Source organism: Salvelinus alpinus, chromosome 17, assembly GCF_045679555.1.
Source record: "Salvelinus alpinus chromosome 17, SLU_Salpinus.1, whole genome shotgun sequence".
Classification (NCBI taxonomy): domain Eukaryota; kingdom Metazoa; phylum Chordata; class Actinopteri; order Salmoniformes; family Salmonidae; genus Salvelinus; species Salvelinus alpinus.
In genome coordinates, this window is record NC_092102.1 from 9,739,213 (window position 1) to 9,765,035 (window position 25,823).

The 25,823-nt window shown below is 47.6% G+C and overlaps 1 protein-coding gene across 1 annotated transcript in view; it reads left to right on the plus strand.

Moving 5' to 3' along the window:
- The first annotated feature begins 9,073 nt into the window (after window positions 1-9,073).
- clcn6 (chloride channel 6) overlaps window positions 9,074-25,823 on the plus strand; it is a 34,509-nt gene continuing 17,759 nt past the window's right edge. Inside the window, exons 1-14 of the mRNA XM_071347130.1 lie at window positions 9,074-9,394; window positions 10,235-10,294; window positions 10,623-10,688; window positions 10,925-10,990; window positions 11,215-11,281; window positions 11,439-11,545; window positions 15,002-15,128; window positions 15,383-15,509; window positions 15,585-15,717; window positions 15,830-15,943; window positions 16,076-16,242; window positions 16,450-16,570; window positions 17,342-17,474; window positions 21,388-21,541. Of these exons, the coding sequence (XP_071203231.1) occupies window positions 9,320-9,394; window positions 10,235-10,294; window positions 10,623-10,688; window positions 10,925-10,990; window positions 11,215-11,281; window positions 11,439-11,545; window positions 15,002-15,128; window positions 15,383-15,509; window positions 15,585-15,717; window positions 15,830-15,943; window positions 16,076-16,242; window positions 16,450-16,570; window positions 17,342-17,474; window positions 21,388-21,541 (1,517 nt within the window). The 5' untranslated portion in view covers window positions 9,074-9,319. The remainder of the gene's footprint in view (window positions 9,395-10,234; window positions 10,295-10,622; window positions 10,689-10,924; window positions 10,991-11,214; window positions 11,282-11,438; window positions 11,546-15,001; window positions 15,129-15,382; window positions 15,510-15,584; window positions 15,718-15,829; window positions 15,944-16,075; window positions 16,243-16,449; window positions 16,571-17,341; window positions 17,475-21,387; window positions 21,542-25,823) is intronic.

Genomic DNA, 25,823 nt, shown 5'->3' on the forward strand with positions numbered 1-25,823 from the left:
TAAGCAGAAAGGGTCGTTAAACTATGGTTGAACTGACCCAACTTAGCCCTGAGATGTTTAGATAAGGCTGTGGGTCACTTTTTAGGTCTTTCATTATCTTGAGTTGTCTACTAAAGTGGTAATAAATTATAGTGAGCCTTCAGGATAATTGATTATATTATCTGTCATGTGTGTGTGCTGTGAGGTTAGAATGGACTTTTGAACCTGTTTTCTATTTGTCAGGACAATGAGACTCATTCTGTAAACTATGACGTCATATATTGTATATAAACCTGTGTTTATGATCAAATGGGAGCGTGCTCCGAGAATAAACACTATTATCTAATTTTAATAAGACTGTATCCTGTCTATTTTATGTTAATAAGTATCTTACAAATTCTTATAAATAGACAGATTGAATTTAATTAATGAGTACATTAGAGGAATTATTTAATTCCACTAACAGTGTACTAAAACTTTTGACCGGTAGTGTAGGTCTTCATGCTCTCTTGAGAACCTTGATGATCTCAAAATGGAGTCAGACGGTAGTGGTAAGTGCGCTGAGGTTGAGCTAGTCCAGGATGAAATGGGCCTACCTGCGGCAACAGTTGTAGTGGAGACTTCCAACGTTTGCTCTGAGAATCCTACCAGAGATAATTTTGGACCGGTAGGAGTGAGATTTTTGGAAAGAGTGGATTCCTGCATTTTTCAATTTGTGTGCTTTGGTCTCTGCTAAAAGGGGTGATCAGTGGGGTAGCATTGAGTGTATAGGTAAATCAAATGAAAAGTAATATACCTAGTATTTGTGGCGCCCACTGTTTGGTGAGACGTACAGTATACCTGGTGGCAATGGTGATACTGAGAATACTCTGTCTTGTTGCACTTTGACACAGAGTTTCTTCCCGATCAGGTTATGTTATAGTTGCTATTGTGTGAGGGCCTATGTTCCGAACACGCTTCGGTTCTTTACGTGCCAAGGATTCAGACATGTTGCAACAGTGTGTAGAAGGGAGATCCCACGATGTGAGAAATGTGCAGGAGGGCATAGTTAAAGGGAGTGTACAGTTGGGATACAGAAAGCACTGTGTCAACTGTGGGGTTGCCCATGCAGCTGGGGATCCGAAGTGCCCTGTGAGAGAGAGAGAGAGAGAGGTTGAGATTGACAGAGTTCGAGTGGGGCAAAAAAAAGTTTCCTATGTTTAGGCATTGAAGAGAGCTGAGGATAGCCTAGGGGTGAGTGAGTAGGCCTGAAGAGAGAGAGCCAGAGAGTATGAGTTTTAGTAAGGTTGGATTTTTTGCGTCGATGGAGTGGAAATCACAGAAGATAAATGTGGTAGTTGCAGCAGCAGAGAAATATTTGGGTGTGAGATTTTAATGCAGAAGATCTACAGGAGGTTTAGAGAGAAGGGGTTCCATCCTCCCAGGCCGATGGCCTGGTGTAGGATCGTTTAGATCCAAAGTATTGGGATGGTGTGGTGGGTTTTTAGTGATAGTGTGTAGGTGCATGGTTAGATGGTGGTGCAATATAAGTTTTTACCATTCCCCTTTTCCCTTTATTTTTTTGTTTTGTCACAATGTGGAATGCACATTCCCAACTGAGAAAGTCAGCGATACACCAAAAAGCATCTATTCTGCCAGAAATTCACAAGAAGAAAAATAAGTAGATTTGCTTGATAGCGGCATTGAATATGTTGGTTGGCTAGCAAAACTTGACATTAGAGACATCGTTCCCAAAAGTGAACTGGTCTCATAGACTTGACGTAACATAGTGAATGTAAATCCGGTACATTCAAATTAGTATGATATGTTACGTTTGGTATGGTTACATAAGACAGATGGTTACTTGTTTGGGGTGGACGGGTGGGCGTATAATGCGAACGTCTAGCAACCCAACGGTTATGAGTTTGAACCTCATCACGGACAACTTTTGCATTTTAGCAACTTTTCAACTACTTTAGTTACTTTGCAACTACTTAGCATGTTAGCTAACCCTTCCCCTAACCATTTTAGTTAACCCTTCCCCTAACCCTTTAACCTAATTCCTAAACTTAACCCTAACCTCTAACCTAGTTAGCGTCAGCCAGCTAGCTAACGTTAGCCACCTAGCTATAATTCATAACATACACAAACTTTTTTTTTTAACCTCTATTTAACTAGGCAAGTCAGTTAAGAACAAATTCTTATTTCAATGACGGCCTTGTTCAGGGGCAGAACGATAGATTTTTACCTTGTCAGCTCGGGGATTCATTCTTGCAACCTTTCGGTTACTAGTCCAACGCGCTAACCACTAGGCTAGCAACCTTTCGGTTACTTGTCCAACGCGCTAACCAGTAGGCTATCATACATTTTGCAAATTTGAAACATACAATATGAATTTGGAATTTGTAACATATCATACGAAATTAGTGACTGACATTCACAAATTAATAAATACTGTAGCGACCCGCACAGACAGCTGTGTGTTATGTGTTAGGCTAGGAGGTGGTTGTGTTGTACTGACCAGTACCCAGTGTTCGCGGGGTCCGACATGTCAATCAACCTGCTATCTGCCAATCACGGGAATGCCTGGAATGTTCTGATGCCGGGCATCCTGGTGGTTGGCGGAGTGGCGTGGAGGGGGGTTGGGCAGGGGGATGGAGCATTGGAAGTTAAGACCAGGTTTAGCCTTTGTTCTCTCTCTCTTACGTCTGGGCTTCACAAGAGAAGGTCACGATTGGCTTGTGGGTTATCTGTCATCTATTTGGCGTGTGCTACGGCCCAAACAGTAGCCTGTGTAAAGTTGGTTTAATAAACCGTCAATTCGCAAACTCAAGCCTCTGTCTGGACAATTGTTCATTTATGATCTAGTCAGGTCATTACATTGGTGTCAGAAGTGAAAACGTTGATACAAGTTAGCCAGCTAGCTAGCTGACTTATGTGGCTAGCTACCGTAGGTGAGAACGGGGATTGAAAATGCTTCGAGGGAATCCGAAAGTGAAGGTGGAGGTAGGGGACGATTATGGCCAAAGAGGTGCGTGTGAATGGACGTCGGGGGTTCTGGCTGAGGAGATCGCCAGGGCGTCGGAGCGCAGAGGCCGCTTGAGGGAGGACGTTAGAGCGATGGCGGCTGAAGCGGGCATGAGTGCTTCGTCGACTGTATTTCGCGCGGATTCTGGTGGGCGGACCGAAGTGGTGACGTCGACGCGGCGTGACGAGGAATCTGGGGCTCAGGATGTAAACAAACATGGCGGCGCCCAGTTCCCGGCTGCGTCCGTATCTGTTAAGACCCCGAAGTATTCCGGTAAGGCGGATTGGGAAGCTTTTCATGCTCAGTTTGAACTGTTAGCTCATTTTAGGGGGTGGTCGGATGAAGAAAGGGCACTGCAGTTGGCTTTATGCCTCACGGATGAAGCTCTGGCCTGTTTGATATTGATTAGCCCCGAGGACAGACATGATTATGGTGCTTTAGTGGGAGCACTGAGGAGGCGCTATGGACAGTGTGTACAGCCCGGGCTACTGCGCTCCGAACTGAGTAATAGACGCAGGCAGCCTGGAGAGCCTCTACGGGTGCTAGCTAATGACATTGAGAGCCTCTCTCGGCGGGCATATGCTCACATGCCCCCCTCCGTGCAGAGCGAGCTAGCACGGGACCAGTTCATACAGGCGCTCTCTCCTACGGAGCTGCGCATACAGACCCAGCTGGCTCATCCTGAGTCATTGCAGACAGCCTTGGAGATGGCTTTGGAGAGGGAGCTGGTGTGGGCTGGGGCTTCAGCTGGGGCTTTGGTGGGGGTGCAGGGAGACACACCCTCTGTGCGAGCTGGGGGGCAGAGCAGCCCGGAGCCGGAAAAGCCTGCATGGGTGGCCGAAATGACAGAACTCATTCGTGCTGTGTCGCTACAGGCGGCACGAAACACACGCCCTGGTCCCAGGGTCTGCTGGGGTTGTGGCCAGCCAGGCCATCTGCGCCGAGATTTCCCCATGTCCCCCAGAGCTCAGGGAAACGGCTCGGGGTCCGCATAGACCGGGTAGTGCGGACCCCTGGCTTTCTATCCCAACCACCATCATCTTCAGGAGGAGCCCACCGGCACAGACGGGGAAGCAAGGCTCCACTTCCCCCAGAAGCAGACGAGGGCAAGCGGATGGAGCCTGTTGTTGTGGTGGGCCGGACCTGTGTTGGGGACTTTTGTCATGTCCCTGTCACTGTGGAGGGGGTGCCCTGCTCCGCCCTGGTGGACACTGGGTCCACAGTAACCCTGGTGAGGCCAGATATTGTGCCAGGTTGGACTCAGTGTGAGCCTACAACTGTGCAGCTCCGCACAGTCACAGGTGAGCTGGCACCCATGAAAGGGAAGGGAATAATGACTCTGACAGTAGGGGGCAGGACTGTGCGTCATCCTGTGTGGGTGGCGGCTGTGCAGGACCCTTGTATCCTGGGGTTGGACTTTCTTAGGAGCACAGGCTGCCAGTTAGACCTAAATAGGGGCACACTGAGCTTCCAGGGAGGGCCGGAAGTCACCATGGCCCCCCCTAATGTCACATTCACTCAACCCAACAAACCCTTTACTCCAACAGTTAAAGCAGCAGAGACTCATGGCTGCCCCCCCTCCCCCACAGCTGTGTGTGACTTTTCCCCAGTCCCCCTGTCACCTACGGCGGTGTGTTACATTCCCCCAGCTACCTCCATGACACAGCCCTCTGTGAGCCCGGGCCGCGCCCCCCCAGCCCAGCTGCCCCAGATGGGAGAGGAGAGGACACTGTCTGCAGTGAGGGAGATATGGGGGAGGAACTGTGTTGGTCTTGACCCCGAGCAGCAGGAACGGTTGTGGCAGTTGCTGTTTGAATTCAGAGACAGCTTTGCGTTGAGTGAGGAAGAGGTGGGTCAGACTCATCTGGTGCAGCATGAGATCGACACAGGTGATGCTCGACCCATCAAGATGCGTCCCCGCCGTATCCCGCTGGCACGCCAGGAGGCGGCAGACAAGGCTGTGTTGGAGATGCAGCGGGCAGACTTCATTGAGCCCTCAGACAGCCCCTGGGCGGCGCCAGTCGTCATGGTTCCGAAGAAGGGGGGTAAGCTGAGGTTCTGTGCGGACTACAGGCGGCTGAATGAGGTAACTAGGAAGGACTCATACCCCATACCACGTATCGATGAGTCGCTGGACCTGGTTAGGGGGTCCTCCTGGTTCTCCTCACTAGACCTCCGCAGTGGCTACTGGCAGGTGCCCCTCTCCCCAGAGGCCAGAGCCAAAACTGCGTTCTCCACTAACAGAGGACACTGGCAGTTCAAGGTCCTGTGCTTTGGCCTGTGCAACGCTCCAGCTACTTTTGAGCGTTTGATGGACAGGGTGCTGGATGGCATCCCCCGACAGCAGTGTCTGGTATACCTCGATGACATCCTGGCCCATGGCAGCTCCTTCCAGTCAGCCCTGGGGGCGCTACGGCGTGTGCTGGAGAGGGTGGCTGCCGCAGGTCTGAAGCTCCACCCCGAGAAGTGCCACTTCATGAGGAGAGAGGTGTCCTTCTTGGGCCACCGAGTGGGGAAGGAGGGGATCAGCACCATGGAGGACAAGGTAGGGGCTGTCAGAGACTGGCCCACCCCCACCGACCAGCGTCAGCTGAAGAGCTTCCTGGGCCTGGCCTCGTACTACAGGAGGTTTGTACGGGGCTTCTCAAGCGTTGCTGCTCCACTGAACCGCCTGCTGCCGAAGGACAAGGCTTTCACTTGGACAGTGGAGTGTGAGGAGGCGTTCAACACCCTCAAACGTGCACTGATCAAGGCCCCCGTGCTCGCCCCCCCTGACCTCACCTTGCCCTTTATCCTGGACACAGACGCGAGCAATGTGGGCATGGGTGGGGTGCTGGCCCAGGTGGGGCCAGAGGGGGAGAGAGTGGTGGCGTACTTCAGCAAAACATTTGACAAACATGAGCGCCGCTACTGTGTCACCCGGCGGGAGCTCTTGGCTGTTGTGGCTTCCGTCAAACACTTCAAGTACTACCTGGGTGGTCTGCCCTTTACTGTAAGGACTGACCACTCTGCTCTCCAGTGGCTCATGTCTTTCAGAGAGCCAGAGGGGCAGGTGGCACGCTGGTTGGAGGAGCTTCAGCCGTATGACTTCACGGTGGTGCACAGGGCAGGGGCACGCCACTCCAACGCCGACGCCATGTCCCGCCGGCCCTGTACTGCAGACGGCTGCCGCCACTGTGAACGGAGAGAGGGACGGGAGAGAGAGCTGCGTGCAGAGGAGGGTGTCTGTGCCACAGTGTGTCGGGCGAGCGGGCCTGTCTGCTGTGAGCTGCAGACTGTCGACGTGGCTGAATGGCGGCAGCAGCAGGGACGGGACACAGACCTACAGCCAGTGCTACAGTGGGTAGAGGCGCAGGTGAGGCCACCATGGGAAGAGGTGACAGCGCTCTCACTCGCGACCAAAGGGTTGTGGTCGAAGTTTGAGAGACTGCGGCTGGCTGATGGCGTGCTACAGCGGGCATGGAAGGAGTCAGCTACGGGAGAGGAGAGGTGGCAGGTGGTGGTCCCAAAAGCATTGCGGGAGGCTGTGCTCCAGAGTACTCATGGGGGGGTGGGGACTGGACACTTTGGGGTCACAAAAACACTGCGCCGTCTCCGTCAGGGCTTTTACTGGGGGCAGCACAAGAGGGATGTGGAGGACTTTTGTCGCCGCTGTGACAACTGCACAGCGAGAAAGGGCCCCCCAGGCCGCTCTCATGCTCAGCTCCAACAGTTCCCAGTGGGGGCTCCCATGGAGAGGGTGGGAGTGGATGTAGTTGGGCCGTTCCCCACCACAGACAGTGGAAACCGCTGGGTGCTCACGGCCATGGACTATTTCACAAAATGGCCCGAGGCCTATGCTCTGCCTGACCAGGAGGCAGAGACCATCGTCGACGCCCTGACAGCGGGGATGTTCAGCAGGTTTGGAGCTGCAGAGTCCATCCACAGCGACCAGGGCAGAAACTTTGAGTCCCGTGTGTTCGCCACCATGTGTGAGAGGCTGGGTATGCACAAGACCCGCACTACTCCTCTCCATCCTCAAAGTGATGGCCTTGTAGAGCGCTTCAACAAAACACTTGGACAGCAGCTGGCCATCGTCTCTTCCAAACACCAGCGTGACTGGGACAAGCACCTGCCTATGGTCCTCATGGCATGCCGCTCCGCTGTCCAAGACTCCACCTCCTGCACGCCTGCCCTCCTCATGCTGGGGAGAGAGATCCGCACCCCTGCGGAGATGGCGTTTGGTCGGCCCCTGGATAGCCCTCATGTTCCTCCGGGGCCGGAGTATGCCCGGAGACTCCAGGACCGCCTGGAGACAGCCCACACCTTCGCCAGAGAGCAGCTGGTGAATGCAGGTGTGAGGCAGAAAAGGAACTATGACGTGCACACCCGGGGAAGGCACTTTGTGGCTGGGGAGCTGGTCTGGGTCTACAGCCCCTTAAGGAAAAAAGGCAGATGCCCCAAGTTGGACAGTCACTGGGTGGGACCCTGCAGTGTCCTGGAGAGGGTAGGGGAGGTTGTTTACCGGGTGCAGCTTCCTCCCAGGGGGAGAAAGGTGGCACTGCACCGGGACAGGTTAGCCCCATACAGAGGGGCCTCTTCTCCCCAAACCCCAGGAACCCCCACAATTCCCCTCTCTGGCAATGACATTCACCAGGCACCCACCCCCAGGTGCCGCAGACAAGGCTCCAGACAGCCCACTCCCCCTGTCTCCCCCCCTGTGTCACCGCGTGGTTCCCCAGAGCCACGGACTGTATTACCCGTTCCCGCTTCCTTGTCCCCCATATCCCTGCCTTCATCCCCTGGTTCCCAGAGGGGCACTCTGCGACCATCACGGCCACGCAGGCAAAGGAGACCTCCGGGTCGCTTCAAAGACTTTGTTTGTTCCCTCGGGGACGAGGGACTTTGTGGTGGGGGGGCTGTGTAGCGACCCGCACAGACAGCTGTGTGTTATGTGTTAGGCTAGGAGGTGGTTGTGTTGTACTGGCCAGTACCCAGTGTTCGCGGGGTCCGACATGTCAATCAACCTGCTATCTGCCAATCACGGGAATGCCTGGAATGTTCTGATGCCGGGCATCCTGGTGGTTGGCGGAGTGGCGTGGAGGGGGGTTGGGCAGGGGGATGGAGCATTGGAAGTTAAGACCAGGTTTAGCCTTTGTTCTCTCTCTCTTACGTCTGGGCTTCACAAGAGAAGGTCACGATTGGCTTGTGGGTTATCTGTCATCTATTTGGCGTGTGCTACGGCCCAAACAGTAGCCTGTGTAAAGTTGGTTTAATAAACCGTCAATTCGCAAACTCAAGCCTCTGTCTGGACAATTGTTCATTTATGATCTAGTCAGGTCATTACAATACCATACAAAACATCCTAAATGGAGTCGCAGATTTACGTACAGACTAATACAAAATATTCTGAGACCAGGTTGGGTAGCTAGCTATCTTTACATTTTAGCAGAAGCTGTTATCCAGAGCGACTTACAGTATTAAGTCCATACATTTTCATACTGGTCCCCCTTAGGAATCAAACCCACAACACTGGCATGTGGATGCCAAGCATCACAATCCTTGCACGTTGAAACCACCCCGCTCACTTTGAAACCAACGCGCTTCTTAAGTACGTGCCAAGGATTCAGACATGTTGCAACAGTGTGTAGAAGGGAGATCCCACGATGTGAGAAATGTGCAGGAGGGCATAGTTAAAGGGAGTGTACAGTTGGGATACAGAAAGCACTGTGTCAACTGTATAGCACCGTTCACCTGGCAAAATGGCTGGTGAACGGTGCTTGTTCCACATCGCAAGCGACAGCCAACTGACTGACATACAATTCCCTTTCCATCATAAATAACTAGCTCACATTATTATTTGTAGATCAGTCAGTCACAATTTACCCATGATACATTACGGTTTTGATCCTCTCAACCACAGCCAGTGTGTCCGGTCAGTTTACAGAAGCTCGAGCTGGGCAAACTTAACACTGTCAGTGCGATAAGTTTGAAGGCGAATGCATACACATTATTTGTATTGAACTATTATAACTGGGTCTTGTAATCTTGTTGTTCTTTTATTGAGAATAACAAGCATCACACATGCGTAAATTACACGCAGTTGTGATACGTTTCCGTAAATGACCGCGTCTTTGTTCGTCACATGTTATTGGCCGTGTTCGAGAGCATCAGAACAACTGCATGCGACTGCCGACTGAATGATCTACAAATCACCCTGCATCATAAATAGCGACGTATTATTATTTGTAGATCAGTCAGGCAGTTACAATTTACCCATGATGCATTGCGGTTGTGAGCCTCTCGAACACGGCCATTGTGGGAAGTGGTGGTGCTGAAGAGGCAACAACGAAGATGGCGTGCTGTGGGAATTGCTTATGTTGTCACTGCTGCTGCAGGGATGAAGAGACCCGAACACCCGAGGAACTGGTGAGAGAGAATCTGTATAATGTCTTATAATGTGTAGAATTGCCTCAATGTGCAAAATATTGTGTGCGAGTTTTCCAAGGAAAACTGAGCCTAATGTCCCGACTTCACCCTGGCTGGAGAAAGCTCCACCCTGTTCTGTTCTGATGTATGGATATCTCTCAATGCTAATTTAGGTAGCTAACTATGTTGCACAATAGCTTGATAGATAAATATTAACATTGACTATGTTACAGAATATAGCTGTCAGTAACATTATAGGCTAAATAAATGTTTTTGGGTAATGTGTTCTGTGAGTCAAACTAAGCAACATGACAGCTAGCTGATAGTGCTGAGCAACTATGCTAACTAGTAGCCACTGGCAATACGCTAGCAAATATTTTTTATAACTAACCCTCCTTGTTTTATCTGTGACTCTAGCTTGATGCTTGCCAAGCACGACCGAAGCCATTTATTTATGCATGATGTGCATTGTTTAATAGAGGCCCTTGTCAAACACCCTATCGGACTGTTTGACAAGGGGGAATTAATTGTCGAGGAAGTGTATGGTTAAATAAAGGTTACATTTGAAAGAGCGCAACGTTAGCATCTAGCTATTTGTTTCCCTCAAGCTATTCACAGCCTTGCATGACTCAGGAAGAAACCTCAGCCAACAGCTTGCTCTTTTGTTGTGGTTATTATGGGGCATATAGTACTAGGTGTAGTAAGTGCCAGGTATCTTTTCATGATGACTGGGAAGGTACACTGCATAACCTTATTTGTCAGGCTGAGAGTAGTTTTGTTTCGTTGTTTTGTTATTCTTCATGCACAATGATGGCAGTGTCACATTCTTCTAATTTCCAGACTATTCTTGGGGAAACTCAAGATGAAGAGGATGAGATCCTTCCAAGGAAAGATTATGAGGTGATGAAATCCCTTTGAAGCAGATCAAGATGTTGGCCTAACTCCATATGAATGAAGGGAAAATAGACACACCCAAATGAGCATCAGTGTAGCTCTTGACTAGCCTGGTTGCCAGTCTGTTTTGGCTTTTTTGCCAACTCCTTATGGAATTGTCATGTCAATGTAAGGCCTGACAATGACAATGGAGTAGGCAAGAGCACAAAATAATATGGGACCAGACTACCTGAGTATCATTGAAATTTCTCTCTGCAGAAAAACAAACTACAGAATGAATTCAATTAAACACACACTGACTCCTCTCCCAATGGTTCTCTCTATATTTTGGCAGAGCCTGGATTATGACAGGTGCATCAATGAACCATATGTTGAAGTTCTGGAGGGGATGAACAATAAGGTATACTAAGAAATAAATTGTGGTATTGGTATTGTGATAAATAAGCCTACATTTTGAGTTAGTTACAAAGTCGTTACTAAGTCATTAAGTATGTGGTTAGACCACCAACTACACTAGAATGCCTTTGTTATTTTCAGAAGCTGTAAAAAAAACATACTTTTCATTTCCACAAACTGCATATTGCAATTGTGTTGTTTCCATCTCTTCTAACATGGGTTCTTCTATCACATTATTAGAGAGCCAAAAGGTATGAAGCTGTGAGGTGGATGCTGGTGTTTGCCATTGGAGTTTCAGTAGGCCTGGTAAGTGCAATCATGTTCTATGCTGGATGAAGAATCAGATATTCGGATTTTTGGTTGGCTTACATACCGGTATGTTAGCGATAAACAATGGACCTCTGTACATTCTCTGGAAATAATGTATGACGAAGGTATGGATGATGTGCAGGTGCTTCTGACAAATGTCTGCATGCTTTGGAAAAAAATGCATATTAAACTCTTATTAACACCATTCTCTTTTCTTTCAGGTGGGTGTTTTTGTGGACTTTTTTGTACGCCTTTTCACTCAGCTCAAATTGAACTTGGTGGGAAAATGTATCTTTTTTTGAAGATGGAATATTTCACTCAAAGTCTATGCCTAATTGATAATGTCTTTCTGATGTTGAACATTGCAAATCAACATATTGTATTAGTTGAGAGCAGTGAGGTGTTGTGTGGCAGACAATGCTTTTCCTTAGCCAGTGTGTGCTAGCTGTGGAGGAGTGCAGTGAGAAAGGCTGCCTGGCTCTTTCGCTTCTTGAGCTACTGGCCTTCAACATGATGTTCATCTTCATCGCCAGTGTGTTGGTCCTCATTGAGGTAAAGACGCTCTACACAAATACCTAACATGTCCTAACATGCTATTGTTATGCTATACATTAGTAAGGTGGCGCCGACAGACATGGCAGCTCTGCTTCTAGCTCGTAAGCAACTTTGCAGTATTTTGTTTTTTTGTGTGTTATTTCTTACATTATTGGTCCAGAATGTTTTTTGTGTTGTTACATATAGCCGGAAAGAACTTTTGGATATCAGAGTGGCGGTAAATCGCCAGCATTACGACCAGGAATACGACTTTCCCGAATTGGATCATTTGTTTGTACCCCCCAGGGCAATTGAACTTATCCCAGAGGCTGCTCCAAGTCGTCGCCGGCGGAGAAGAGGTATTCACACCATCCACCGCTTCCGAGTTTGTTACTCGCTAATATTCAATCTCTGGTCAATAAAGTAGACGAGCTCAGGGTGAGGATCTCCTTCCAGAGAGACATCAGGAGCTTTAACATACTCTGTTTCACGGAATCATGGCTCTCTCAGGATATACTGTCCCCGTCCACACAGCCAGCTGGGTTCTCAGTTCATCACGCACACAGGAATAAAAAAAACTCTGGGAAGAAGAAAGGTGGTGGTGTATGTTTCATGATTAACTACACAAGGTGTGATTGTGATAACGTACAGAAACTCAAGTCCTTTTGTTCACCCGACCTAGAATGCCTCACAATCAAAAGCCGACCGTATTACCTCCCAAGAGAATTCTCTTCGGTTGTAGTTACAGCCGTGTATATTCCCCCTTAAGCCAATACCCCGACGGCCCTCAAGGAACTACACTGGACTTTATGCAAACCACATATCCTGAGGCCGTATTTTATTGTAGCTGGGGATTTTAACAAAGCAAATTTGAGTAAAACACTACCGAAGTTCTATCAACACATTGACTGTAGTACTCGCTTAGAGAAAACACTAGATCACTGCTATTCGCATTTTCAAAATGCCTACAAGACCCTCCCCCGCCCTCACTTCAGCAAATCAGATCACGACTCCATTTTTCTCCTCCTTTCCTATAGGCAGAAACTCAAACAGGAAGTACCCGTGCTAAGGTCTATTCTAAGCTGGTCTGACAAATCGGAATCCATGCTTCAACATTGTTTTGATCACGTGGACTGGGAAATGTTCCGGTTAGCCTCTGAGAATAACATTGACGCTTAAACGGACACGGTGACTGAGTTCTTTAGGAAGTGTATAGGGGATGTTGTTCCCACGGTGACTATTAAAACCTACCCTAACCAGAAACCGTGGATAGTTGGCACATTTGCGCAAAACTTAAAGCGCGAACCACCGCATTTAACCATGGCAAGGTGACTGGGAATATGGCTGAATATAAACAGTGTAGTTATTCCCTCCGTAAGGCAATCAAACAGGCAAAACGTTGCTACAAAGTGGAGTCTCAATTCAACGGCTCAGACACGAGATGAATGTGGCAGAGTCTACAGACAATCACGGATTATAAAGGGAAAACCAGCCACGTCACGGACGTCTTGCTCCCAGACAAGCTAAACGCCTTCTTTGCCCGTTTTAAGAATAACACAGTGCCACTCACGTGGCCCGCTCCCAAGGACTGTGGGCTCTTGTTCTCTGTGGCCGACGTGAGTAAGACATTTAAGCGTGTCAACCCTTGCAAGGCTGCCGGCTCAGACGGCATCCTCTAGCCGCGTACTCAGAGCATGCGCAGGCCAGCTGGCTGGAGTGTTTACGGACATATTCAATCTCCCTATCCCAGTCTGCTGTCCCCTCTTACTTCAAGATGTCACACCATTGTTCCTGTACCTAAGAAAGCAAAGGTAACTGAACTAAATGACTATCGCCCCGTCGCACTCACTTCTGTCATCATGAAGTGCTTTGAGAGGCTAGTTAAGGATCATATCACCTCTACAATACCTGACACCCTAGACCCACTTCAATTTGCTTACCGCCCCTATAAATTCACAGACGATGCCATCGCACTGCACACTGCCCTATCCCATCTGGACAAGAGGAATACCTACGTCAGAATGCTGTTCATTGTCTACAGCTCAGCCTTCAACACCATAGTGCCCTCCAAGCTCATCATTAAGCTTGGGGCCCTGGGTCTGAACCCCGCCCTGTGCACCTGAGTCCTGGACTTCCTGACAGGCCGCCCCCAGGTGGTGAAGGTAGGAAACAACACTTCCACTTTGCTGATCCTCAACACAGGGATCCAGGGCCTCAGCCCCCTCCTGTACTTCCTGTTCATCCATGACTGTGGCCAAGCACGCCTCCAACTCAATCATCAAGTTTGCAGATGACACAACAGTAGTGGGCCTGATTACCAACAATGACGGGACAGCCTACAGGGAGAAGGTGAGGGTGCTGGCGGAGTGGTGCCAGGAAAATAACCTCAGTCAATAAAACGAAGGAGCTTATCATGGACTAAAGGAAACAGCAGAGGGAGCACCCCCATATCCACATCGACGGGACCACAGTGAAGGTGGAAAGCTTCAAGTTCCTCGGCGTACACAACACTGACAATCTGAATTGGTCCACCCACACAGACAGTGTGGTGAAGAACTTCAGGAGGTTTTTTCAACCTCAGGTTTACAGATGCACAATTGAGAGCATCCTGTCGGGCTGTATCACTTCCCACAACCGCAGGGGCTCTCCAGAGGGTGGTACGGTCAGCACACGATGTCACAGGAAGATGAAAAAGATCATCAAGGACATCAACCATGCATCAAAGCTGGGGCCGAGAGGCTGTTTTTCAGTCTCTATCTCAAGGCCATCAGACTGTTAAATAGCCATCACGGCTGCTCAACCCTGCACCTTAGAGGCTGCTGCCCTATATACATAGACATGGAATCACTGTCCACTTTAATAATGGAACACTAGTCACTTGAATAATGTTTACATACTGCTTTACTCATCTCGTGTGTGTATATACTGTATTCTATTCTACTGTATTTAGTCAATGCCACTCTGACATTGATCGTCCTAATATTTCTTAATTCCATTCTTTTACTTTTAGATTTGTGTATTGTTGTGAATTGTTAGATACTACTGCACTGTTGGAGCTAGGAACACAAACATTTCACTACACCCGGAATAACATCTGCTAAATATGTGTATGTGACAAAGAAATTTGGTTTGATTTTTAAAGTCAACTCCTGGTAAATGCAGTAGCTTGGGACTGTCGTGATACCGTGTAGTTAGCAGAGCAATTAAAAAGGGACCTATATTGCACTTCAATGGAGTTTACACTTATCTGAAGTGTGCTTGTCAGGAGTCTACTGTACTGCCTGCATGCCTGCCTGTACTGAACATGCTCATAATCCCTTTGACAATACTCAGCTTGACAGCTTATTATCAAAACCTCTTCTTTTTTTTTTATACATCTGTTGGGTAGTTATTTTGGTTTTCTTTGCTTGTCTGGTGGTATCATATCAGAATTGTCCCAACTCCTACTGATTGTCCCTTTTCTGTGTTCTTTAGCCTGTAGCTGCAGGCTCGGGAATCCCTGAGATCAAGAGCTACCTGAACGGAGTAAAGATACCTGGAATAGTCCGGCTACGGACTTTCGTCTGCAAGGCTATCGGAGTCCTCTTTACCGTATCCGGAGGTACTACAAAATAGATGGAACAAGGTCATATTCACTAGGCACCAAACAGAAGACAACTGAAACAGAAAGGGACTACCTGAACATGTCCAATAGAAACAGTAGTTATTTCGCTTTCCTTTTCAAAACATTTTGCTACAGTGTGCACTAATGAATACGACCTCTGACTTTCCAACAGATGCAAACATTATAGCATTTAACTAAAGGGAATCCAATGGCAAAGCGTCTGTTCCGCCTCTAAGTGTTTGATCCCTCAGGTCTGTTTGTGGGGAAGGAGGGTCCAATGATCCACAGTGGAGCCATCGTGGGAGCCGGACTCCCTCAGTTTCAGAGCATCACTTTCAAGAAGATCAACTTTGACTTTCCCTACTTCCGCAGTGACAGGTACAGTAGCATACACTGTAAAGTGCAGTTGTTCATCATTATAAGTTAAATCTCTGTGCTTAACCTTGATTTCAGGGACAAGCGGGACTTTGTGTCGGCGGGGGCGGCGGCCGGGGTGGCGGCTGCGTTTGGGGCACCAATAGGGGGCACCCTCTTCAGCTTGGAGGAGGGATCCTCGTTCTGGAACCAGGCGCTCACCTGGAAAGTGGTAGGTCAAAGGTCACAGACAGAGACGCATGCAAACACACACACAGGCTATTTTTCTGTCATTGTCAGTCAGCCTGGTCTGAAGTACCACTCTCTTCCTGTCTACCCACCAGCTCTTCTGCTCCATGTCTGCTACGTTCACCCTCAACTTCTTCCGCTCGGGGATCAACTACAACAAATGGGGCTCGTTCCAGCTCCCTGGCCTGCTCAACTTTGGAGAGTTCAAGGTACAAGCACTCATTCACGTTCATGTTGTGGAGGTGTGCACATAGTGTGTGTGTATGTGGGTCTGTGTGTGCATATAATGGTTTAGCGACTTGAGTTCTATGTCTCCATGGGTGTCCATCCCTCTCCCACAGTGTTCAGACGGGGATAAGAAGTGCCACCTGTGGACGGCGGTTGACCTGGCCTTCTTTGTCCTGATGGGGGTGGCGGGAGGGCTGCTGGGGGCCTTCTTTAACTGTATCAACAAGAGGCTGGCCAAGTACCGCATGAGACACGTCCACCCCAAGGCCAAGTTTGTCAGGTACCTGCTCGGAGTGATATGTACATACACATAAACACTTCATTGTAGTGACAGTTGCGTTGCTGCAATGCTTTGTTACCAATGAAACATTTGTTTTTCAAATTATCAATATATTTAACTTCCCCATCTGAGTGGAAAGGCATATTTCTCAAAGGGGTTACAGTGATTTGTGTTTCATGTCATATTCTTTGTCTGGTCCCTGGGAAGGGTTCTAGAGAGTCTGCTGGTTGCCATGGTGACCACGGTGGTGATCTTTGTGGCATCTATGACATTGGGTGAATGTCGTGACTTGGCCTCCACAATCACCAACAACAACACGACAGCTCTGGTACGTTTTGGCAGAGCTCAACTTTATAAAAAAGTGAAGTATGTAAATATAAGATAAGAACAGCCGTAAAACAACGTCATAATCATCCTAAAACGAGCACTAAAAGCATATTGAAACATAAAGAGACCATAAAACTACGTATATTCATACAAAAGCCATCCTTAAAAAGTTTATTGGTGTTTTCTGTTGCCTCTCTAACCTCAGATTGGCCGACTGAGTTGAATGAAGTGAAATGGAATTGATCCCAACCGTGCTAGTGTTCAGGAGAGTGCAACGATGAAGAACATTCAGATAGAAGTGTATTGTATAGAACCGATATGATGGTCTGTCATGTAGATTAGGGAATCCAGATAGAGCTACTCATTACATTTCTATCTGCAACGTACTGAACGCTTCACCTTACTGAATATACCCCATTTTCAATGTTTGACTTCACTGAACATACCACAGTTTCAACATTCAATGCTTTTTAATGGTGTAAATGAACCGATTCATCGGGCAGCACACACCGTCACTCCAGTGTCGGCCATTGTGTTAATATTTTAACATTTCAATCTATGGCATAGACATCAGCTCTATTCCAAAACTGTTTCCCCAGGTCTCTAGTCTAGTGTACACTCAAGTCCTTCAGAATTGGAGTTTCACATTTTGAATACGTCCCACATCGGACAGACATGTATACAGTGCATACGTGTAACTAAAGTTAGAAACATGCTCACATTCAATGGTTTTGTTACAATGGTAAAATGTGTGATATGGCGATTTATCTAGGTGTCCCTCAACGAAGACGTCATCAACTCTACAATCCGCCAGTTCTTCTGCCCCAACAAGACGTACAACGACATGGCCACTCTGTTCTTCAACCCTCAGGAGGTGGCCATCCACCAGCTCTTCCACCAGGACGGTGAGACAAGGGCTGTTCTTGGATCAGTTTAGCCTTTTAGATAATGATGAATGAGATTATGGACAGGCTCCCACCTGATTTTAAGGGCAAAACTGATCCCAGGCCTGTACTAAACTGCATGCTCAATAATCTCTATTTAAAGTACTTCTTAGTTCCAGGACTAAGCTTAATCTGTGTTTTCTTTGAACAAATCAAATCAAATTTTATTAGTCACATACACATGGTTAGCAGATGTTAATGCGAGTGTAGCGAAATGCTTGTGCTTCTAGTTCCGACAATGCAGTAATAACCAACAGTAATCTAACCTAACAATTCCACAACTACTACCTTATACACACACACAAGTGTAAAGGGATAAAGAATATGTACATAAAGATATATGAATGAGTGGTGGTACAGAACGGCATGGCAAGATGCAGTAGATGGTATAGAGTACGGTATATACATATGAGATGAGTACTGTAGGGTATGTAAACATAAAGTGGCATAGTTTAAAGTGGCTAGTGGTACATGTATTACATAAGATGGCAAGATGCAGTAGATGATATAGAGTACAGTATATACATATGAGATGGGTAATGTAGGGTATGTAAACATTATATTAAGTGGCATTGTTTAAAGTGGCTAGTGGTACATTTTTACATAATTTCCATCAATTCCCATTTTTAAAGTGGCTGGAGTTGAGTCAGTATGTTGGCAGCGGCCGCTAAATGTTAGTGGTGGCTGTTTAACAGTCTGATGGCCTTGAGATAGAAGCTGTTTTTCAGTCTCTCGGTCCCTGCTTTGATGCACCTGTACTGACCTCGCCTTCTGGATGATAGCAGGGTGAACAGGCAGTGGCTTGGGTGGTTGTTGTCCTTGATGATCTTTATGGCCTTCCTGTGACATCGGGTGGTGTAGGTGTCCTGGAGGGCAGGTAGTTTGCCCCCGGTGGTGCGTTCTGCAGACCTCACTACCCTCTGGAGAGCCTTACGGTTGTGGGCGGAGCAGTTGCCGTACCAGGCGGTGATACAGCCCGACAGGATGCTCTCGATTGTGCATCTGTAGAAGTTTGTGAGTGCTTTTGGTGACAAGCCGAATTTCTTCAGCCTCCTGAGGTTGAAGAGGCGCTGCTGCGCCTTCTTCACAACGCTGTCTGTGTGGGTGGACCAATTCAATTTGTCCGTGATGTGTACACCGAGGAACTTAAAACTTTCCACCTTCTCCACTACTGACCCGTCGATGTGGATAGGGGGGTGCTCCCTCTGCTGTTTCCTGAAGTCCACAATCATCTCCTTTGTTTTGTTGACGTTGAGTGTGAGGTTATTTTCCTGACACCACACTCCGAGGGCCATCACCTCCTCCCTGTAGGCCGTCTCGTCGTTGTTGGTAATCAAGCCTACCACTGTAGTGTCATCCGCAAACTTGATGATTGAGTTGGAGGCGTGCATGGCCACGCAGTCGTGGGTGAACAGGGAGTACAGGAGAGGGCTCAGAACGCACCCTTGTGGGGCCCCAGTGTTGAGGATCAGCGGGGTGGAGATGTTGTTACCTACCCTCACCACCTGGGGGCGGCCCGTCAGGAAGTCCAGGACCCAGTTGCACAGGGCGGGGTCGAGACCCAGGGTCTCGAGCTTGATGACGAGTTTGGAGGGTACTATGGTGTTAAATGCTGAGCTGTAATCGATGAACAGCATTCTCACATGGGTATTCCTCTTGTCCAGATGGGTTAGGGCAGTGTGCAGTGTGGTTGCGATTGCGTCGTCTGTGGACCTATTGGGTCGGTAAGCAAATTGGAGTGGGTCTAGGGTGTCCGGTAGGGTGGAGGTGATATGGTCCTTGACTAGTCTCTCAAAGCACTTCATGATGACGGAAGTGAGTGCTACGGGGCGGTAGTCGTTTAGCTCAGTTACCTTAGCTTTCTTGGGAACAGGAACAATGGTGGCCCTCTTGAAGCATGTGGGAACAGCAGACTGGGATAAGGATTGATTGAATATGTCCGTAAACACACCAGCCAGCTGGTCTGCGCATGCTCTGAGGACGCGGCTGGGAATGCCGTCTGGGCCTGCAGCCTTGCGAGGGTTAACACGTTTAAATGTTTTACTCACCTCGGCTGCAGTGAAGGAGAGCCCGCAGGTTTTGGTAGGGGGCCGTGTCAGTGGCACTGTATTGTCCTCAAAGCGGGCAAAAAAGTTGTTTAGCCTGTCTGGGAGCAAGACATCCTGGTCCGCGACGGGGCTGGTTTTCTTTTTGTAATCCGTGATTGACTGTAGACCCTGCCACATACCTCTTGTGTCTGAGCTGTTGAATTGCGACTCGATTTTGTCTCTGTACTGGGACTTAGCCTGTTTGATTGCCTTGCGGAGAGAATAGCTACACTGTTTGTATTCGGTCATGCTTCCGGTCACCTTGCCCTGGTTAAAAGCAGTGGTTCGTGCTTTCAGTTTCACGCGAATGCTGCCGTCAATCCACGGTTTCTGGTTTGGGAATGTTTTAATCGTTGCTGTGGGTACGACATCGTCAATGCACTTCCTAATGAACTCGCTCACCGAATCAGCATATTCGTCAATATTGTTGTTGGACGCAATGCGGAACATATTCCAATCCGCGTGATCGAAGCAGTCTTGAAGCGTGGATTCAGATTGGTCGGACCAGCGTTGAATAGACCTGAACGCGGGAGCTTGTTGTTTTAGTTTCTGTTTGTAGGCTGGAATCAACAAAATGGAGTCGTGGTCAGCTTTTCCGAAAGGGGGGCGGGGGAGGGCCTTATATGCGTCGCGGAAATTAGTATAACAATGATCTAGGGTTTTTCCAGCCCTGGTAGCACAATCGATATGCTGATAGAATTTAGGGAGTTTTGTTTTTAGATTAGCCTTTTTAAAATCCCCAGCTACGATGAATGCAGCCTCAGGGTGTGTGGTTTCCAGTTTACAAAGAGTCAGATAAAGTTCGTTCAGGGCCATCGATGTGTCTGCTTGGGGGGGAATATATACGGCTGTGATTATGATTGAAGAGAATTCCCTTGGTAGATAATGCGGTCGACATTTGATTGTGAGGAGTTCTAGATCAGGTGAACAGAATGACTTGAGTTCCTGTGTGTTGTTATGATGATCACACCACGTCTCGTTAATCATAAGGCATACCCCCCCGCCCCTCTTCTTACCAGAAAGATGTTTGTTTCTGTCGGCGCGATGCATGAAGAAACCAGCTGGCTGCACCGACTCCGTTAGCGTCTCTTGAGTTAGCCATGTTTCCGTGAAGCAGAGCACGTTGCAATCCCTGATGTCTCTCTGGAATGCTACCCGTGCTCGGATTTCATCAACCTTATTGTCAAGAGACTGGACATTGGCGAGTTGTATGCTAGGGAGTGGAGCGCGATGTGCCCGTCTCCGAAGCCTGACCACGAGACCGCCTCGTTTGCCCCTTTTACGGCGTCGCACAGGGTCGCCGGCTGGGATCAGATCCATTGTATTGGGTGGAAGGCAAAACACTGGATCCGTTTCGGGAAAGTCATATTCCTGGTAGGAACGATGATGAGTTGACGTTAATCGTATATTCAGTAGTTCCTCCCGACTGTATGTAATGAAACCTAAGATTACCTGGGGTACCGATGTAAGAAATAACACATAAAAAAGCAAAATACTGCATATTTTCCAAGGAACGCGAAGCGAGGCGGCCATCTCTTTCCGGCGCCGGATGTCCTAGGGTCCCTAGTCTCTATACACATACACACCGACATATGTTTGTGTACTGGTGATGGCTACACTTTAGTTAATCATTATACAGAACATAATGAACACCTCTGTGGCCAGCTCTGAAAAATATCTGATGTGATTGGTCAAAATACCAATTAGTGGAAGAAAGATCAGCGTTGGACTGCCTGTGTAAACGCAGCCTTAGTGTGTGATTTCCTGTGTTTCCTGTCTCCCTGTAGGTACGTTCAGCCCTGTGACGCTGATTGTGTTCTTTGTGCTGTACTTTTTGTTGGCGTGCTGGACGTACGGCGTGTCGGTGCCCAGCGGCCTCTTTGTGCCCTCGCTGCTCTGTGGCGCCGCTTTCGGACGCCTGGTGGCCAACCTCCTCAAAATGTAAGACCAATGTTCTGATAAAGTTCTCATAATCAAATGTTCTCAGTGTTAGGCATGATCTAATGTACGCAAATTGTTAGGCTGTCATTCTCATTATAATTTGTTTTCTTCCGAAATGTAAACCCAACGTTCTCATAGTCAGTACTCAAATTTGTAAGCCCAACTGTCTCGTAACAAAATGTCCAGGAATGGTAATGGTGTATATCAGATTCATTCATATGTACAGTACCAGTCAAAAGTTTGGACACACCTATTCATTCCAGGGTTTTTCTTTATTTGTACTATATTCTACATTGTATAATAATAGTGAAGATATAAACTATAAAATAACACATATGGAATCAAGTCGTAACCCCCAAAATATATTTGAGATTCTTCAAAGTAGCCACCTTGATGACAGCTTAGAACACTCTTGGCATTTTCTCAACCTACCTTGAAGAATCTAAAGTACATTTTGATTTGTTTAACACTTTTTTTTTGGTTACTACGTGATCCCATATGTGTTATTTCATAGTTTTGATGTCTTCACTATTATTCTACAATGTAGAAAATAGTATAAATAAACCCTTCAGAAAGTTTTCATACTCCTTGACCCACATTTTGTTGTTATATATATATATTTTTTACACATAATACCCCATAGTGTTGAAGTGAAAATGAAATACAGAAATCTAATTTACTTTAGTATTCCCACTCCTGAGTATAAGCACCTTTTGGCGGCGATTACAGCTTTGAGTTGTCTTGGGTATGTCTGTACCAGTTTTACACATCTGGTTTTGGGGATTTTCTCAAATGTTTCATTTTCTCAAGCTCTGTTAAGTTAGATGGGGAGTGGCAGTGAACAACAATCTTCAAGTCTTTCCACATATTTCAAATCAAATCAAATCAAATTTTATTAGTCACATACACATGGTTAGCAGATGTTAATGCGAGTGTAGCGAAATGCTTGTGCTTCTAGTTCCGACAATGCAGTAATAACCAACAGTAATCTAACCTAACAATTCCACAACTACTACCTTACACACACACACAAGTGTAAAGGGATAAAGAATATGTACATAAAGATATATGAATGAGTGGTGGTACAGAACGGCATGGCAGATGCAGTAGATGGTATAGAGTACGGTATATACATATGAGATGAGTACTGTAGGGTATGTAAACATAAAGTGGCATAGTTTAAAGTGGCTAGTGGTACATGTATTACATAAAGATGGCAAGATGCAGTAGATGATATAGAGTACAGTATATACATATGAGATGGGTAATGTAGGGTATGTAAACATTGTATTAAGTGGCATTGTTTAAAGTGGCTAGTGGTACATTTTTACATAATTTCCATCAATTCCCATTTTTAAAGTGGCTGGAGTTGAGTCAGTATGTTGGCAGCGGCCGCTAAATGTTAGTGGTGGCTGTTTAACAGTCTGATGGCCTTGAGATAGAAGCTGTTTTTCAGTCTCTCGGTCCCTGCTTTGATGCACCTGTACTGACCTCGCCTTCTGGATGATAGCGGGGTGAACAGGCAGTGGCTTGGGTGGTTGTTGTCCTTGATGATCTTTATGGCCTTCCTGTGACATCGGGTGGTGTAGGTGTCCTGGAGGGCAGGTAGTTTGCCCCTGGTGATGCGTTCTGCAGACCTCACTACCCTCTGGAGAGCCTTACGGTTGTGGGCGGAGCAGTTGCCGTACCAGGCGGTGATACAGCCCGACAGGATGCTCTCGATTGTGCATCTGTAGAAGTTTGTGAGTGCTTTTGGTGACAAGCCGAATTTCTTCAGCCTCCTGAGGTTGAAGAGGCGCTGCTGCGCCTTCTTCACAACGCTGTCTGTGTGGGTGGACCAATTCAGTTTGTCCGTGATGTGTACACCGAGGAACTTAAAACTTTCCACCTTCTCCACTACTGACCCGTCGATGTGGATAGGGGGGTGCTCCCTCTGCTGTTTCCTGAAGTCCACAATCATCTCCTTTGTTTTGTTGACGTTGAGTGTGAGGTTATTTTCCTGACACCACACTCCGAGGGCCCTCACCTCCTCCCTGTAGGCCGTCTCGTCGTTGTTGGTAATCAAGCCTACCACTGTAGTGTCATCCGCAAACTTGATGATTGAGTTGGAGGCGTGCATGGCCACGCAGTCGTGGGTGAACAGGGAGTACAGGAGAGGGCTCAGAACGCACCCTTGTGGGGCCCCAGTGTTGAGGATCAGCGGGGTGGAGATGTTGTTACCTACCCTCACCACCTGGGGGCGGCCCGTCAGGAAGTCCAGGACCCAGTTGCACAGGGCGGGGTCGAGACCCAGGGTCTCGAGCTTGATGACGAGTTTGGAGGGTACTATGGTGTTAAATGCTGAGCTGTAATCGATGAACAGCATTCTCACATGGGTATTCCTCTTGTCCAGATGGGTTAGGGCAGTGTGCAGTGTGGTTGCGATTGCGTCGTCTGTGGACCTATTGGGTCGGTAAGCAAATTGGAGTGGGTCTAGGGTGTCCGGTAGGGTGGAGGTGATATGGTCCTTGACTAGTCTCTCAAAGCACTTCATGATGACGGAAGTGAGTGCTACGGGGCGGTAGTCGTTTAGCTCAGTTACCTTAGCTTTCTTGGGAACAGGAACAATGGTGGCCCTCTTGAAGCATGTGGGAACAGCAGACTGGGATAAGGATTGATTGAATATGTCCGTAAACACACCAGCCAGCTGTCTGGGATTTATCTGGGCCACTCAAGGACTTTCACATTCTTGTTCTGAAGCCATTACAGCATTGCTTTGGCTGTATGCTTTGGGTCATTGTCCTGTTGGAACATACATCTTTGCCCTAGTCTATGGTTGTTTGCACTCTGAAGCAGGTTCTCATCAAGGATTTGGCTGTATTTGGCTCCATTTATTGTTCCCTCTATCCTTACAAGTCTCCCAGTCCCTGCCGCTGAAAAGCATCCCCATAACATGATGCTGCCACGGTAGGGATGGTGTTAGACGGGTGGTGAGCTATGCCTGGTTTTCTCCAGACATAGTGCTTTGCATTCAGGCTAAATCATAACATTTTTGTCCACAGAATATTTTGCCTCATGCTTTGTCTGTCACGTGCCTTTTTGCAAACTCCAGGCATGCTCTCATGTGCCTTTTGCCAGACGGAAGCCACTCCTGAGAAAATCTCCCATAAAGCCCAGATTGGTGAGAGCATGCCTGGAGTTTACTGTAGAGACTGAGACTGTTGTCCTTATGACAGGTTCTTCCATCTCAGCCAAGGAACTCTGTAGTTCTGTCAGTTGTCATTGGGTTCTTGGTCACCTCCCTAACCAAGGTCCTTCTTGCCTGGTTGCTCAGTTTGGTTGAACGGCCAGCTCTAGGCATAGTCTGGGTAGTTCCATATTATTGAGACCACTGTGTACTTGGAAACTTTCAATACTGTAGAAGTTGTTTTATACCCTTTCACAGATACAGTGCTGTGAAAAAGTATTTGCCCCTTCCTTATTTCTTATTTTTTGGCACATTTGTCACACTTAAATGTTTCAGATCATCAAACAAATGTAAATATTACACAAATATAACCCAAGTAAACACAAAATGCAGTTTAAGTGATGATTTTTTTTTTTTTTTGGGGGGGGGGCCTATCTAAACCTTCATGGCCATATGTGAAAAAGTAATTGCCCCCTAAACCTAATAACTGATTGTGCCACCCTCAGCAGCAACAACTGCAATCAAGCGTTTGCGATAACTGGCAATGAGTCTTTCACATCACTGTGGAGGAATTTTGGCCCACTCTTCTTTGCAGAATTGTTTTAATTCAGCCACATTGGAGGGTTTGAGCATGAACCGCCTTTTTAAGGTCACGCCACGGGCATCTCAATCGGATTCAGGTCCGGACTTTGACTAGGCCACTCCAAAACCTTTATTTTGTTTTTTAAGCCATTCAGAGGTGGACTTGTTGGTGTGTTTTGGATCATTGTCCTGCTGCAGAACCCAAGTGCGCTTCAGCTTGAGGTCACAAACTATTGGCCGGATATTCTCCTTCAGGATGTTTTGGTAGAGAGCAGAATTCATGGTTCCATCAATCACAGCACGTCGTCCAGGTCCTGAAGCAGCAAAGCAGCCCCAGACCATCACACTACCACCACTATATTTGACTGTTGGTATGATGTTCTTTTTCTGAAATGCTGTGTTACTTTTACGCCAGATGTAACGGGACGCACACCTTCCAAAAAGTGAAATTTTTGTCTCATCAGTCCACAGAATATTTTCCCAAAAGTCTTGGGGCTCATCAAGATGTTTTTTGCCAAAAGCGAGACGAGCCTT